We start from the raw sequence: 18,363 nt of genomic DNA, 5'->3' as shown, positions 1-18,363 counted from the left end.
TTGATATAAACATGTGTTACAGATTTTGAACTGCCCTTCCAGTTGTTCTTTTCTGAAGGAGTTGGTTCTGCATGCAATCTAGCATTTCTGCAGCTTTTCCTGGAACATCAGCCAGCTACTGCCAGAAATACCACTGGAAGAGTTCCCAGTGCCCAACATGCCCAGCACTGGGAATGTCCTTTGCTTATATACCCCTAGAGGTATGGGCACTATCCATGCCAGAAAATCCTGATTTGATTCTCCTTTCTAATCCCTTTCTCCCCACCTGCTATATCAAGGAATGACTTAAAATATCTACAGCCATTCAGTTCAGGCAGCCCCATTCACAATCTTACTCCAACTTTTATTTGTAGAGCCATCTTCTTCACATTCCTTTCCTAATTTGCCTATCACCTTTTTTGCAGTTCTCCAAGGAGAGACTGCAAATATTTTCTCAGGTTCCGTTATAAGCATAATTTACCACACTGACATGTATAAATTTTCTTTTATAGCAAGACTCCCCAGAGCTATAAGGGTCTGAAATTTGGGACTCAATGAAGCAATCTTCTGAGTAGAAAGACAACTACCCACACAGGAGAAATAAGAAGCTTAAGCTTCCATTTTTCTCAAGAAAAAATGAAAATGCTAAGACAAGAAAAGAAGAAACAAAGGCTTAAGTAGTGGTAGGAAGCCAAAGATCAGATAGAAAAAGATTAGTCTCACTGATTAAACATAGATCTACAAGAAAGTCCCCGGTTTATGGCACACATTTGAATGCATTAATTTCTAAATGAAAATCTACACATATATATTTTATATATTTATATATATTATATATAAAATATATGTATATATACTTTTAATTTATATATTTTAAAAAGATATTTAGGGCCTGGCGGTGTGGCCTAGCGGCTAAAGTACTCTCCTTGAACGCCCTGGGATCCCATATGGGCGCCGGTTCTAATCCTGGCAGCTCCACTTCCCATCAAGCTCCCTGCTTGTGGCCTGGGAAAGCAGTCTAGGACAGCCCAAGGCTTTGGGATGCTGCACCCGTGTGGGAGACCCCGAAGAAGTTCCTGGATCCTGGCTTTGGATCGGCATAGCATCAGCCATTGCGCTCACTTAGGGATTGAATCATCAGACGGAAAATCTTCCTCTCTGTCTCTCCTCCTCTCTGTATATCTGACTTTCCAATAAATAAATAAATCTTTTTTAAAAAGATATTTACATAATTTTATATATAAACAAGTATATACATACATTTTATATATAAGCATGTGGTTGTATAATTTTGATATTATATAAACATATATAAAAATAATATACATATACTTTATATATAAACACACATATATACACATATGAATATATATACACATATACACATTAAATAAGTGCTTATTTAATAGGAGTGACCACTGATCAAGTACTATTTTTATTCACCACATGTCATTCAACTAGGAATTAATGAAATTTTTAAACAAGTAAGAAGCAGGCCACTCAGACTTTTTTTCTTCTTTAAGCTTCAGCAGTCACTCCGTTTGTAAATTTTCCTTTATGTTTACTCATTATATTTCCTCAACATTATTTTTATGTATCTTTACTAGATAGTTCTCTATTCTGATAAATTTATTGTCTTTGACATGAAAACTTTTTTTCAATGTAGAGGTAGTAGAATTCAGTTCTTTAAAAACAGTCAACAGGCCATGTTAGTAACGCGTATGCTGAGAGAACCCACTAAAGCCTATTCTCTGGTTCTTTCTAATTCCAGCTTTATAGTTGTGACGGCATTACAGTGAATTTCTTTTTGTAATTGAAAAGCCAAAGCACCCTAGATAAAATTCAAGACTTTAAATGAACCGTACTTCATAGTAGATCGCGTTTTTGTCAGTGATATATTCCAAGTTCATAGCTCTCTTCCATGAGATATTCAGAACTCTTGTGAATAAAATGCTTCAAACATTAAAAACAATTTGCTGTAATATCATGAGTACAGGAACTAAGTTGTAGAATCTTTTTGTGGAAGACTAAAGAACAGGAAAAATCCAACTGTGAGATTTCAACATTATTTTTAATAGTAGAACGGCTATGGTTTGAATGTATTGTCTCCCAAATCCACGGCGAAACTTAACTCCCAATGAAGCAGCATTCATACATAGGCCTTCAGAGGGCTATCAGTCCACAAGGGTTTCTCCATCAAGGACTGTAGGAAACTTGTGAGGGGACTTTGTCCTTTTAAATCCTTCTCTCCCTGCTATTGTGTGAGACATGTCATCCCCTCTGGAGGACAAAGCAGCAAGGCGTCATTCTGGACGCAAGCAGAGACCAAACTCACACCAGATACCACTCCTTGACTGTTGGTTTCCCAGCCTTTAGGATTGCAAGAAATAAATTCCTGTTCTTAGAAATTACCCAGTCTTAAATATTTTGTTATTGCAGCACAAATGAACTAAAAAACTCACTTCTGAATAACATGAAAAAAGGTGAAAGGGACTGCAGATATATGAAGACAAAATGAAATGGAAGTAGATCAACAATTATTTTGAGAAGGTACTGAGGAGTGAGTTATTGAGACAAGGTTCACCACAAGTGAACAAACTATTCAAGGAATTCACTTTTGTGTACACTAGAGAGAAAGAAAGGAGAGGATAAGCATTGTTGGAGTTGGATATAGATATATGGCAGAAGTATGGGGAGCTGCAAAAGATCAGCTGAGCAAGTCCTTACTTTGGGCCTCCATACAATGCTAGAAAGAAAAATACATGTACGGGAGATTTTGGACCATTTCAACTTCAGCCTTCTCAATAGATTCTAGGTCTTAATTTTGGGGAAAATTTGACGCAATTCATACTCATTCTACTTGCACAGTGACTTATTTTTCTCCATGCAAATTCTTCTCCAGCTTCCCTGTCATTTATTAATATCAGGTTCATGTAATTTATTTCTCAGTCTCAGCTCAGTTTGCTCTAAATCCAGTGCCCCTTTCCACTACTCCAGGCTGCCAAGCACCATTCCCCAAGGGCACACTTATCATTGTTTCCAGCTCCTCCCTTACTTATTGGAAATCACACTGGAATGAAATGTTTTTAGAAACATGAGCCTGTATATTTAAACAGCATTGGCAAATCTCTACTTCTTCTCCCTAGAAAGTGAGCAGTTTCGTCTAAATTCTGTTTAAGGAAAATTTTCCCTTCAGGTTATGCAGAGTTTTACAGGTGAGTCCTGCCATTTCCTACTAATTCAGTGATGTCATACCAGGGTAGTTATCACAAATCCATCCATTTGTACGCAAGGTAGTTTGACTGTAATGAACTCAGTAGAAACAAGACTTGAAAAACTGCTTCTTTTTATTTGAGAGTCACAGAGACAGAAAGAGAGCTCCCATCTGCTGGTTCAATCTCCAAATACCCACCATGGCTGGGGCTGAGGCTGAGCTAGGCAGAAACTGACAGCCACATAGATGGCAGGAGCCCAACCATTCGAGCCATCACTTTCTGCCTTCCAGGGTCTGCATTGGCAGGAAACTGGCATAGCAGTTGAAGCCAGGATATGAACTTTGAATACTAATATGGGTTGCAGGCATTTTACCCAGCATGCTACTCATTAAGCCAATGGCCTACCTGAAAAACATTTGTTGAAAGACTATGGAAAACTCTGAAAATCAAAGCAAGATAGAAAAACTAAGCAGAAACTAAGTACTCCAGGTCTGACACATAAAAACTAAATGAAAATTCTTACAGAAGACAAGCTCTTCTCAGAATGACTATTGGATTAAAAGTCTACAACACAGTCCAGTCTAATTTTCTCTCAGCCAGAATCCAAATCTAAAGTTGTTTGGCCCTGGGGGAAAGACACCTGCTTATTAGGCCCATCAAACCCAGTAAGAAAGGAAACAATGGAAGTTTGGAAAAGTCCACTACTCCGATTTAAGTTTCCAGAGCTCAAAATGAAATGCCAGAAAAATACCATGCAGTCAAAAAAATCAATTCTGTTTTGAAAGCTGTCTGGAAATGATTTGTACAGAATTTACTCAGCTCTTTCTAGCAATCAGTTCCTGCCATTAAACCACACAGGCAGACAAACAAGCCTTAAGAAACACTGAGTGTGTTTACATCATGAGTTAGCAAGGAAACAAACCAAAGCAACGACAAAAATCTTGTTCTTCCGCTAATCATTCTCAAGTGGCAAAAAAAAAAAAAAAGAAAATTAAAGGCTAACAAATTTATTATCTAATCTTGTGTGTTTGACTTAGATCTTTTATATATATTCTCTCATTTAGTTTTCACAAAGTCCAGATGTAGGCATTATCAGCTCCCTCAGACTGATGATATTACTCAGCTAAAGACGCACTGCTGTCAGGCCATCCGCACACAGAGCCTGCGCTCTTAGCTCTGGTCTAGCTTACCTGGACTCAGTGAAACTCAGCCACATGGAGTGAGTTTTATACGAGGAAGAACAGAGTACTGGTTAGAATCTCTGAATGAGTTAAAACTATTGGCTCTGCCATTTACTAGCTGCATGACTCCAAGCAAGAAACATTCACCCCCTTTGCCCTCAGCTTCTGCATCTGTGAGATGGGGACAGTAATTATCAGGGCCAGGATATGTGGCTACAAAGGTTCCACAGTGTAAAAGGCAGAACTGTACAATGTGTATAAATCACTTGGCCTTGAGTGATGGTCACATACTAAATGTTCCATGATTGGCAGTCATTGTTCATTACATGTTTGTCTTGTAGATGAGTCCTGGAGGTCCAGGTAACCCTTGATATATGCATCGCTAGCATTGTTCTCAGTGATTGGCATACAAACATCTGAATGGGATTGCTTATCTCAAGATTCATGCTGCCATGTCAGGCCCTGGGGTGAGAATACCAATACAACCCTACTCCAACCAGGACCATCAGCATGTGGTGCTCATCTTTCCCCATCTATTTGTCCTTTCCCACTAAAAACGATTGCTTTCCTCAGACCAATATCTGTTTCACTTTTGCCCTTCAAGTATCTCCAGCATCTAGGACAGAGTTATATATCTGAATTTTTAATGGAGTTTGTTCCATGTCATACAGTTCATCTAGTACTTTCATATAAACATGCACAACATCTCTATACAGCAGATTAAACATGTGCATACTCTGGCATCAAAGTCCAATTCTAGCTCCACCATTTACTAGTGAGTGACCATGGGTATTAAACATTAAGATTTTTATGCCTCCATTTCTTACCTGTAAAATGAGATAACAGTATAAAGCTGTTTAGAGCACCAAGTTGTTAATTCATACACATCTCATAAAAGTATGCCTGGCCCATAGTAGGTGTTTTTTAAGTATCATCAAATATTATTCTTTCATGGGTATTTTCCTCCCATCACACTGTCAGAAAAAAACTTATTCCATCCCCCCCTAAATAATTCTTCATGTATAAAAACCCTTAAAAAGTGATATTAATTCATAACCTTAAGAAATTAATTTTCAAAGCAATTTGTTTTAAGAAACATTTTTATAAGGCTTGTTCCTAAAACAAAATCCCTAAGTGGCCCTAGTATTCTGAAGCTTAGGTCTTTTCCAAATTACTGTGTTGGAACCTTCTCCAGCGACATCTGGCATCATTCTTTGAGTAAGCAGAACATCCATGTTTATGTGAACAAAAGTGTCTGTGAGATTAAAAATATACACACACATACCAGTCCATGAAATTAAGCCACACATGTGTAGCATCCCCTGCCTCCAGCACAAACCTGATGGCCCCATTCAAGTAAAGTGTGTCCATCTTAGACTGGCTCTTCCCACTCCTAGCAGCACTAACCTGGTGATCAGGCTGCGTAAGAACTCAAACTCAGCCACTATACTTAACACACCAGAGAAATAAGGAGGAGAAAAATGCAGGCAAAGATAGGATCTTGGTATTTCTCTTACTTTCAATACTGTAATGTTCCAAGCAAAGCTCTCAGTTGCTTTGTTGAGTTTTCTCCCTTTTAAACCTTCTTTTGCGCCCAAATTATGAAGTTCTTCATGAAACTCCATCCCTTGGAGAAAAAGAAAGATGAGATATTATGGAGTAAATTGGAAAAAATGAGCATTTAGAATTGAAAATATTCTTAGTATTATTTCACATTCCTTTCTATACATAATTTCTAAATCCCTAAATTGAATTATTCCATCCATTTTGCTAGTGCCACTAAAAGGGAGAAAAACCTAACAATCATTATTGCATTCACCTAAAGCACATTTGAACAACCCAAAGGTGGAGAGAGGAAGTTAAGGCGCATATTGTTTTAACAACTTTTACTTGCTTCTCTTGGTCTTGGCTTTTGTATGGAATGGTGTGATGTATGAATGGCAGTCACAAGTAAGAACTATGCATGTCTTACTTTTCTTTTGAATCATACTTATAGTTTATTCCATGTAGATAACAGTAATTAGTAAATGACAATCAAAATTAAAAACAATGACTTGCCTTTAGTATTTTTTTATCACTCACTCACTCAGGCTTGAATTTAAAAAAATACCATCTGTTTCTCAAGGCTTTGTCTTAGCATTTTAGAGTTGGAAATCATGTTCTCTAATGGACTGTTCATTCTGTCTATGGAAATTTACAACATGGATTCAGAATCTTCCCTGGAACTTCTATTCCCTAGTGTTAGCTGGACCCAGATTTGCAAAATCTAATTTCCCTTCCATATTGCTGTCCTTTTCAAATTAAATAATCCAACCCATGCCAGTTACTAATGATTCTTCTTTAGGGCAGCGTACAGGCAGGGCCACTGTATGGCCCAGCTGAGTTGACTTCAACAGTGTGGAGATGCATTCAGGAGCAAGATTTTCTGCAATTCTCCTTGTTCTAGTTGCTGCACTTCTATTAATTGGGGCTAGAACTATACTAGCTTTTGGCTCCAACACCACAAACAGGGCATGAGGTGAAGTTCAGGGCTGACATTCTGCATCAACCTTTTACTAGCTAGGAGAGCTTAGTAAGTCTTTGAAAATCTCCCTGCTTCAGTTTCCTTGCTGGTGAAGTGATGGTAACAACAGCTTTGCCTCATAATATTCCTGTGAAGGTTAATCATCCAAACTCTCAAAGCATCAAGTCGTGTTATTTTTGTGCTTCCTATCACCCAAAACATCCAAACCTACTGGCCAGGAAAGAATGCCATCATAAACTGCGGTCTATATCCACAGGCCAGCTACATCACATAATGACATGAGATCTTGGGTAATTCTCTCAGAATCTCAGCTGCATCACCTACAAATTGGATAGAAGGATGATTATCCTACAGAATTGTTATGACAACTAAAACAGTGTTTATGCTCCATATAAGGTATGCATATTTATTGTTAACTATCACTGCTATCATTTTCCTAACCATAAGCACTACTGTATGTGCAGACAGAGGAGTATGCGGATACAAGAGACAAAAATCATAAGAGCATGGATGTAGGAGAACCGTAATAATTAGAGGTGCACACACACTTTCACACACGAACATCCTTAAAGAAACAACAAATCTAAAATAAAGACTAGTAGATGGGACACAGAGAACACGACTGTGAAAATGAAGAGGATTGAGAGCGAAGATGGCCGACGTAGGAGGAGGGCTGTGAGGGAGAGTCTAGTGAGAAAGGGATAGAAAGCTACAGAAGCAGCAAAGAGGAACAGCAGGGAACCGCAGGGAGAGGTCCGTGAAGCTCCCTGGGACAGTGTGGAGCCAAAAAGATCCACACAACTCGGAAGAACAACGAGAACGGAGCAGGGCAAAGGCAGAGAAACCGACATCCCACTCCAGACCTGCTGAGTCACTTTTGAAAACGGCCTGACGGGAGACGCGGCCAGCTCGGAGGCGGGGAGATCAGGGGGATCGTCACCGGCGGGAGGCCTTCGGCAGCGGTGGAGGCAGACTGCAGCGGCCGGACTTTTGGTGAGCTGGGGGTTGACGTGGCAGCCTCCGCATTTCTCGCCCCCCGCTGAGGCTCCAGCCTCAGAACGCGGAGCAGACGGCCGAAACTGTTGGGTCTGTGTGGAACTACGCACAGTGGTGTTGTGTTGGTGGCTGAGGGGGCCCCGGGAAGGCGCATCGGATGTCCCTGCGCTGAGGGGACCAGTGCGGCTCGGTGCGCAGAGGTAGCTGGCGAGGGTCTGGAGTCCCCCACATCCTGCCTGGTGAGTGCTTGAAACCACCAGGACTCTGATCGCCGCACCGAGCGGGCTGGGCGCCCCGCCTGCAGCAGCAGCACCTCCGTAGCGCAGGTGTCAGGTGTCAGGGGAACTCCTGCAACAAACTGACACGGTGCGAACCTGCCGCCGTGAAGTCATTATAACAGGGCGCCTGGGCCACTCCTCCGCTAAGGGCCTGAGTGGGGGAGCCACACGGGAGCAGGGGCTCTGAACACCCACACACCACGAGTGGTGGATTCACTGCACAAGAGCCACGCCTGCAAAGTGCCTCACCCACAGTCCCGTGTGTGGGAGACGCACCAGGTGGGCTCTGAAAAACCCTGCAGTCCCTGACACGGAGAACGCAGGGAGAAAGCACATAAAACCTTCTACGCACTGCGGATTCCCGTGAAGGGAGCACACCCAGAGAGCGCCTCCATCCCGCCACGCCCTGGGGTGTCACACCTGTAGAAGAGGTGCCCAGAGTGTGCCTGGAATCCACTGGGCCCCCAAGGTGGTGCTCTACAGCCCCGGGCCCTGAGAACGCACCAACGGTGCCTTGAAAATTACCACGCCCGGCAACACCACGCCTACAGGCTCCAATCTCTACAGGAAAGCACCTGACAGCCCCTCAACACACGGGTCCATTTGCCTCACCAGAATACACCAACGCAATGGGAAAAACCACCAGAAAGAGTTGTGCTCCAGATGAAAGAGCCAGCACCCCACCAAACAAGGGCCAAAAGCCATTATCAATATCGACGATACGAGATGAAGACATGGAAGTGTTACCAACAAAGGAATTGATGAAAATAATGCTAAAATCTCTCAGAGACGTGGACACAAAGCTGGAAGACTTCCAGAACCGCATAATCACCGAAATACAACAAATCAAAACCAAACTGGATGCCCAAGATAATAAGATTGAAAGCCTCATCAACAGAATAAATGCGGCAGAGGAAAGGATCTCTGAAACAGAAGACACACAAAATGAAAGTGCCCAGCGAATTAAACAGCTGGAGACAAACCTCAGCAAAACTAATAAAATGATGCAAGAGATGAAGGATTACCTTAGAAAATTGAATATTCGGATCATCGGCCTCCCCGAGGGAGTAGAAAGAGAATCTGGGATGCAAGCAGTGCTCGATGAAATTATACAGGAAAACTTCCAAAACACTTGGAACACGAATCCACCCCGCATACAGGATGGACAGAGAACTCCCAACAGACATGATCCAAAGAGATCTTCACCCAGACACACGGTGCTCAAGTTCTACTCCAATGAAGACAAAGAAGGAATCCTGAGACAAGTACGAAGTAGAGAAAAGATCACATACAGGGGAAAACCCATCAGAATCACTGCTGACTTCTCCGAAGAGACACTACAAGCAAGGAGAGAATGGACAAAGATCTTCCAAGTCCTGAAACAAAACAACTGTCAACCAAAAATAATCTACCCAGCAAAGATCTCATTTGTATATGAGAACGAAATCAGATACTTCAATAGCAAAGAAAAACTAGAAGAATATGTCTACACAAAACCAGCTCTGCAAAGTCTCCTTAGAAATGCGCTAGTCCCGGACAAAAAGGAGGCAAATCACAAACAAAGTTGGCAAATAAGAAGGTCTCCAAACTAAAGGCCGCACCAACAAGACAATTACATAGGCAACAACACACACACAACACAATCACATGGCAGGGCAAAATTGCAACCTCTCAATTTTAACTCTCAACACAAATGGTCTAAATTCACCAATCAAAAGACAGAGATTAATAGAATGGATCATCAAACAAGACCCAACCATCTGTTGCCTACAAGAAACGCATCTAACCAGAAAGGATGCAAAGAAACTGAAAGTGAAGGGATGGAAAAAGATATTTCACGCCAATAGACGAGAAAAAAAAGCTGGGGTAGCTATCCTAATTTCAGACGAGATAGATTTCATTCTAACCAACATCAAAAGAGACAGGGAAGGCCATTTTATACTGGTGAAAGGAATGATCCATCAAGAAGCAATCACCATCATTAATGTTTATGCACCGAATCTTAATGCACCTACTTACGTAAAGCAATTACTTACAGACTTAAGGGAAGACATAGACACCCGCACAATTCTTGTAGGCGATCTCAACACACCTCTAACAACAATGGACCGGTCTACGAAACAAAAACTCAACAAAGAAACAACAGAGCTCACACAAACAATAGAACAACTGGACTTAGTAGACATATATAGAACTTTTTATCCTAAGTCCACAGACTATACCTTCTTCTCAGCGGTGCATGGCACCTTCTCCAGAATCGACCACATGATAGGACATAAAGCGAATCTAAACAACTTCCAAAACATTAGTATCATACCATGTACCCTCTCAGACCACCATGGGATGAAACTGGAAATCAACAACTCAAAACTCCCCAGGAAGTATAGGCACTCTTGGAAATTGAACAACATGCTATTAAACGAACAATGGGTCAGAGAAGAAATTAAAGATGAGATCAAAAAATTTATGGAAACCAATGAAAACTCTGATACAACATTCCAAAACTTGTGGGACACCGCCAAAGCAGTGCTACGAGGTAGATTCATCGCAATCGGAGCCCATGTCAAGGCCCAAGAAAGACGCCAAATACAGGAACTAACCTCACACCTCCAGGATCTGGAAAAACAGCAGCAGAAGAGTCCCACACACAATAGGAAACAAGAAATCATCAAAACAAGGGAGGAGATAAACCAAATAGAAATCAAAAAAACTATACATAAAATCAACAAATCAAAAAGTTGGTTTTTTGAGAAAATAAACAAAATAGACACTCCACTGGCCCGATTGACCAAAAAAAAACAAGAGAAAGTGAGAATCAATAGCATTAAAGATGAAAAAGGCAACATAACAACAGACACTGCAATCATTAAGAAAATAATTAGAAATTACTACAAAGAACTGTACTCCCACAAATTTGAGGACCACCAAGAAATAGAAAAGTTCTTGGACTCCCACCACTTACCAAAACTCAGTCCGGAGGCAACTGCAGAATTAAATAAACCCATAACCGAGGCAGAGATTGAAACAGTCATCAAAGATCTCCCAACGAAAAAAAGCCCAGGCCCAGACGGCTTCACTACAGAATTCTACAAAACATTCCGAACAGAACTAACCCCAATCCTCTACAAGCTCTTCAAAACAATAGAGGAGGAAGCAACCCTCCCAAACTCATTCTATGAAGCTAACATCACCTTAATCCCAAAACCGGACAGAGAACCATCAGAGAAGGAAAACTACAGACCTATTTCTCTGATGAACATTGATGCTAAAATTCTCAACAAAATCCTAGCCAATAGAATTCAAAAAATCATCAGACAGATCATTCATCCGGATCAAGTAGGATTCATCCCTGGAATGCAGGGATGGTTCAACATTCGGAAATCCATAAATGTTATAAACCACATCCAAAAACTGCAAAACAAGAACCACATAATAGTTTCAATAGATGCAGAAAAAGCTTTCGACAAAATCCAACACCTCTTCATGCTAAAAACTCTAGCCAAAGTAGGCATAGATGGGAAAATCCACAACATAATCAAAGCAATTTATGAAAAACCCAATGCCAGTATCATACTGAATGGAGAAAAGCTAGAACCCTTCCCACTGCGATCTGGAACAAGACAAGGGTGCCCGCTATCACCACTGCTATTCAACATAGTCCTAGAGGTACTTGCAGAGGCCATAAGACAAGAAAAAGAAATCAAAGGCATACGTATAGGAAACGAAGAAGTCAAGCTTTCACTATATGCAGATGACATAATCCTGTACATAGAAAAACCAGGAGACTCAATACAGAAACTGCTAGAACTTATACGAGAGTTTGGCAGAGTGGCGGGGTACAAAATTAACGAACGAAAATCAACAGCCATAGTGTACGCAAATAACACCAAGATGGAAGAAGATCTAACCAACAGGATACCATTCAAAATAGCAGAGAGAAGTATGAAGTATTTGGGAATAAATTTAACCAAAAGCGTAGGAGACCTATTCGAAGAAAACTACAAACTATTTAAAAAGGAAATTGAACAAAACCTCAAAAGATGGAATAACATCCCGTGCTCCTGGATAGGCAAAATCAATATCATTAAAATGTCTATACTACCACAAGCAATATACATTTTCAACGCAATTCCAATCAAATTGCCCAAAACATTCTTCACGGAACTGGATACAATGATTCAAGAGTTCATCTGGAAACACAAAAAACCACGAATAGCTAGAACCATCCTGAAAAATAAGAAGTTAGCAGGGGGAATCACAATCCCGGACCTCTGGACATACTATAGAGCAGTGGTTATCAAAACAGCCTGGTACTGGCACAAAGACAGAAAGGAAGATCAATGGAATAGAATAGAAGCACCAAAAGGGAACCCACACAAATACAGCCAATTAATCTTTGACAAAAAGACCAATGACAACTCAAGCAAGTGGGAAGGCCTCTTTAGTAAATGTTGTTGGGACAACTGGCTGATAGCCTGTAGAAACAAAAAGATAGACCCACATCTATCACCATACACTAAGATCCAATCTACATGGATAAAAGACCTAAACCTACATCCAGAAACCTTCAAACTCTTGCAGGAAAATGTAGGAAATACCCTGCAAGACCTAGGAGTAGGTTCCGACTTTCTAAGAAGGACACCAAAAGCAATAGCAGTTGAGAACAGAATAAACAAATGGGACCTCATCAAACTAAGAAGCTTCTGTACAGCAAGGGAAACAATCAACAAAGTAAAAAAGCAACCCACAGATTGGGAGAAGATCTTTGCACACGATATAGGCGATAGGGGGCTAATTTCCAGGATATACAAAGAACTTCAAAACAACCAAAAAACCAAAACAAACAAACCACTCAAGAAATGGGCACGGGAAATGGGCAAACATTTCACAAAGGAACAAGTCCAAATGGCAAACAAACATATGAAAAAATGTTCCAGCTCCCTAGCAATAAGGGAAATCCAAATTAAAACATCGATGAGGTACCACCTAACACCAGTAAGATTGGCCCACATAAACAAGAACACCAACGACGCTTGCTGGCGAGGATGCGGGGAAAAGGGAACCCTACTCCACTGCTGGTGGAGCTGCAAATTGGTACAGCCTTTATGGAAATCAGTCTGGAGAACACTCAAACAACTCAAAATCTGCATACCATATGACCCAGCAATAGCACTCCTAGGAATATATCCAAAACACCTGTTTTACGACAAACCAACATGCATCCCTATGTTCATTGCAGCACAATCAGTAATTGCAAAAACATGGAAGCAACCGAAATGCCCATCAGCAGAAGATTGGATAAGAAAGCTTTGGTTCATCTACTCCATGGAATACTACTCAGCTATTAAAAAAAACAAAATGCAGTTCTTTGTGGCTAAATGGGCACAACTGGAAACTATAATGCTAAGGGAAATGAGTGAATCCCAAAAGATTAGATACCACATGTTTGCCTTGATTTAACCTGTAATTTTTTGTTTGGTTGTTGGTTATTTTCTGAACCTGTCATTGATACTGTCTCAACCCAGATGTTTCGAAGAATGGAACTTGCATTATTTTTAACATATTGTCTACCCATTACTATGTCAATTAATTCCATAATGTTGTATATTGACACTGAGGCCTTGTTGGGGCTTTTAACTGACCGGATCTCTACTCTGTTAGACCTATCTTCAGACCATAGAAGGTCTCCCCAAGAGGCCACTGAACTTATCTGGACAATAAGACGCTGAACTTTATGCTAGGCATGTGTTTGCAAGCAATGAATCTCAACTGAACTTGAACTATGGTTATGCAACAAGGTGGAGGAATCCACCATGGGGGGAGGGTTATGGGAGGGGGTGGGGGGAATCCCCAGCGCCTATAAAACTGTACTACATAATACAATGTAAGCAACAATAAAAAAATAAAAAAAAAAAAAAAAAAGAAAATGAAGAGGATTTTAAAGGGTCTTGTAGAATCGTTGTATTCATAAAAGTAGTAAAAATTTTTATATAGTTCCAGACACTAAGCTAGAACCAAAACTCTATCATTTTAAATGTCTATAGATACCTCTCACCAGTATACATACATTCAACTTATTCATTTCTTTAGTACTGAACAAAGGCTTAAGTGTAGTTTAAACTACAATACTCAAGTAACATCACAAAATACCTGAATTTTGAGAGGAACTAAACATCTTAGAAAACTGTCAAGAATTATCAATGAGGTTTCAAAATAAGTTTTTTTTTTTAAGACATTACCTGCTTTCTGACATTGTAAAATCTTTTCTTGCACTGTGTCTGCCATTTCTATGAGAAGTCGGCTCTCTTGGATCATCTGTTAGAAAATAAACATCAAAAAGTTAGTTGAAAGAAATTCTTAAAGCGGCTCAATTAAGAAGATGACACATAGAGTGACCCACTTGATACTTCAGTAAAGGAGTACTATGGCATCAACCAAAACATGGGCAAGGAAAGGGTAATGTGTGTTCTAACCCTGACCCCTTTTTCACACCAAAGCTAGACACACTTTCCTTGTGATTGTTCCAGCTATGTAACATGCCTGGCACATACTGAGTGCTAACTAGCTACTGGATACATACACATGCATTCTTTAAGTCTCAGGACATATTCACGAACACACTGCATTCCCCTTTCTTAAAAATTGCTGCAACATCAAGGCAAGTGATATCTAACAATCCCAGTGAGGGCTAGAATATGAATTCATCTATCCACGAGCAAAAACACTACTGATTACATCGGTGAAGTTGGCACCTTAGATCTTGGTGGCTCCACCGCCAAGAGTTAGAACTGGGTCGGATTCCAAAGCAAGAAACTAAATTGAGCTTTGGGATGTTAACACTTGAAAGGTTGTCCTTGTGTTCTACTTTTGGGTAGAAAGCAAATGTGGCCAAGAAGTTACTAATATACTAACTGAAGTAGAAAAATAAGACAACTGCTGTGACAATGGATAAAAAAGGTCTTATACATGATGAACTGGGGAAGATGATAATAGTTGTCATGACTTATCAGAAATACAGGGATCGGAGCTCTTTGAAAATGTAAAAGTAACTAAATAAAGGCAACCTTAACTAATATTTTCTGAGTTTCTGTTTTCTCTTCTACTCTTACGAAAGATCCCATTTTCACTTAACACTTCTGTGTTTATCCATCTGAAGCAATAACAGGTGCCCAAGATAAAATTCAAAGTGGACACAGAAATTCTTGACCAAAACATTTTCCTGCTCTCCCAACCACTGAGAGAAAACTTCAGTGTTGAAACAGAACAGATGCTCTGAAAGTGAGCAGATAGGAAAGAGCACATTGCAGGTCCTTCTCCATGTCCCAAGCAGGGGAGAGGTGGGGTTTGCCATCTCGCCAGGGAAAGTTAAGCAAAGGCCTAAGACCCTCACCACCACAGCTAACCAAAAGCCTTAACAACAAGTAAACCCGAGTCTTCAGTGGCTTTAAATCAACTCTAGAAATCTGACTCTGACCCAAGCAACTGCTTTGGTTTAAAAAAAATAAAAAGGTTTGGGAAGTTCCCCTATGCTTCTTGGGGCTTGGCAGGCACCAGCCAAGCAAATACACAAACTCACAAGATATTGTGCATCTCCTAGCACATGGTGCTTAGTTGCCAGGGAACAAACCCCAGCATCATCCTTGCACATCTCTGGAAATTAGCAGACATCCCTATGTTCTGCAGCTCTAGGACTGTAGCTGTTCTAGATCCTAGGATCTAGAGGATCCTATTTGCATTTATCTACTTCAGATTGGTAGTTGCTAATACAATGGGAACTTGACTTGTGAAATCTGAGTTAGACCCCATTGCATCCTGCTTTGTGTCTGTGATGGTTTTACATGTCCCAGGGACACTGCTATCCCCTGTGGAGACTGGGGGACATTGTATCTGCATCGCACTGAACGAGGTTTACAGAGGATACAGTATAGTCCTCAGCATAATCACCTGTGGGACACAGATTAAGTACTCTTTAAGTTTTGCTGTTCTGGGACTCAGATTGTTGCAGTTGTACTCCACAGAGTCACCTGAATCCATGCCATGAGACCTGGCAAGTAACCTACTTGCAATTCACTACTTTGGATTCATGCCTGCCAGGGCACAATCCCTGGCAAAACCTGAGCATAAAGTGTAATATATGGATAAGGTTTCCATTGCGTCTTGCAGATATGGTTGTTGGCTGTATAAATCCCAGGAACAGTTGCACTTGCCTGTGAGATCTTGCTAAGTTTCCTTCCATTCCAACAGTATATCTCCATGTTTGTCAGTGGACAATCCTCACAATAACTTGTGCTTTTCTCATGGGACCTAGCCAAAGTATCCTTCATGTCCTAAGTTCCAGGATTGATTATTAGTGCTATACTCCTCAGAGTCACTGGACTCATACTGGGGGACCTAGGGAACATACCATCTGTATTCCTTTGGTCCGAACATAAATATGCCACTCCACAATCCCCAGAATAAACTATACTCAACCCGCAGGATTAAGTCAAAGTCCTGTTAGCATCCTGCAGTGCTAGGACTAGGTTGTTTAAAGCTATAAGCATCATCTATGCCCACACAGCAGGAAATTGGGAAGGTTCGATATACATAACACTTATCCAGGACCACAGATACTGATGCCGCAAGTGGCAGCTTCACCCAGGCTTGCCTGGTCAAACAAGGGGATATCTCTCTTTAGAACCTCAAAGTGTGTTCCATTTTAACTATAATTGAATAAATTTAATAATTAATGAGTCCATTGTACTTGAGTCAAACTAAGCAATACACCATAGCATGGCTGGTGTTGATGGGTACATTTTGATTATATTTCTACAAAAAATTCCTTATTGGAAACCACTGATTTTTTATCATTCCTCTGAAAGAAATGGTTATTTTATACAGATTAGATACCAGTTTACAAATCCAGTTTAGATGGATTGTAGATTAAAATGTATCCATAAATCCAACAGACTTAGCCCAAATCAGCCTCGATCATTTGGTGCCCATCATGATTCTGGAGTTGAGTGACTGCTTACTGGTGAAGTGACAACCTTAATGGGTGGTATCTTAGAGACCTCTGTCTGGTGTGACTTGGAAAAATCGATGATCTTAATCTTTGGAAGGGAACTCTTTAAAATCTTAATGCAGCCTAATAGATCTTATTAATTTGCTCAGAATCATGGGGGCTGGTTGGGATAGTAACATGCTACGCATGGGAACAGCATGACTGCCTTGGAGTGTCACCCTTTCAGAGGTGGATGCTGAAGAAATGGAAACTCATTGGCCATGCTTTTTTTTTTCTTGTTTCTTTTTTTTCCCCTCATGAATCAATAAACAACAAGTTTCTCTCTCTTTTGTCTGTTCCCATTGTGTATTTTTTCAAAAGAAGTACTGTATTCAGATGCCAGCCAATAAATTGTCGCACAATGGAAATGATAACACCACAACATTCATTGTAAAGCTTAATAAAATTAAATTTGCACCAAGAACAAAAAAGAAAAAAAAAGAACTTCAGTCATACCATCACCTCCTCAGACAGCTCCAGACTAAGCAACCGTAGGCTTCCTGTTCACTACCAACATAGCTAAATAAATCACTCAGAGTTTACACTTTTGGGTTCAGCTAGAGCAAATCAAAGCAACTACTCCTCTGATACCCTACATTTCATTCAAACGACAAGTCTTTTCTAATACAAGATATTCAATGAATGAAGAAGTAACTGTTACACCAGATGTGTAGACATCAACATAGAGACAACTGAAAAGATGAAGAAGCAAGGATGTATGACACTTCCAGAGAAACACAAATTAAAAAAAAAAGATTCTGATTTGAATCAAATCCATTAATTGTCTTAAAAATTTCAATATAATTATCCTAAGGAAATACAATAACGTACAAGAAAATGAAGGAAAACAATTCAAAGAAGCAAGAAAAATAATGCATGACATCAATGAGAAATTCAACAAAAACATACAAATAATTTTTAAGAATCAGGCGCTCAGTGCAATTGCCAGGATTCCATATGGGCACTGGCTTGTGTCCTAGCTATTCTACTTCCCATCCATCTCCCTGCTTGTGGCCTAGGAAGGCAGTAAAGGATGGCCTGTACCCTGGGGACCCTGCTAGCACTTGGGAGACCCAGCAGAAGATCCTGGCCACTGCCTTTGGACTGGCCCCTCTCCTGCTGTTGCAGCCACCTGGCAAGTAAACAA

General features: G+C 40.4%; 1 protein-coding gene across 1 annotated transcript in view; it reads right to left on the bottom strand.

Annotated features, from left to right (window-relative positions):
* Nucleotides 1-18,363, bottom strand: part of PLCL1 (phospholipase C like 1 (inactive)) — a 315,730-nt gene that overhangs the window by 40,041 nt on the left and 257,326 nt on the right. Inside the window, exons 4-5 of the mRNA XM_040971940.1 lie at nucleotides 14,413-14,488; nucleotides 5,893-6,002 (exon numbers count right to left, since the gene is read on the bottom strand). Coding sequence (XP_040827874.1) covers nucleotides 5,893-6,002; nucleotides 14,413-14,488 — 186 coding nt within the window. The remainder of the gene's footprint in view (nucleotides 1-5,892; nucleotides 6,003-14,412; nucleotides 14,489-18,363) is intronic.

The sequence above is a fragment of the Ochotona curzoniae genome, unplaced genomic scaffold (genome assembly GCF_017591425.1).
Source record: "Ochotona curzoniae isolate NIBS_2020 unplaced genomic scaffold, NIBS_Ocur_1.0 contig_2210, whole genome shotgun sequence".
Classification (NCBI taxonomy): Eukaryota; Metazoa; Chordata; class Mammalia; order Lagomorpha; family Ochotonidae; genus Ochotona; species Ochotona curzoniae.
The sequence above is the reverse complement of the archived record's forward strand: the minus strand, read 5'-3'. Positions and strand labels throughout refer to the sequence as shown.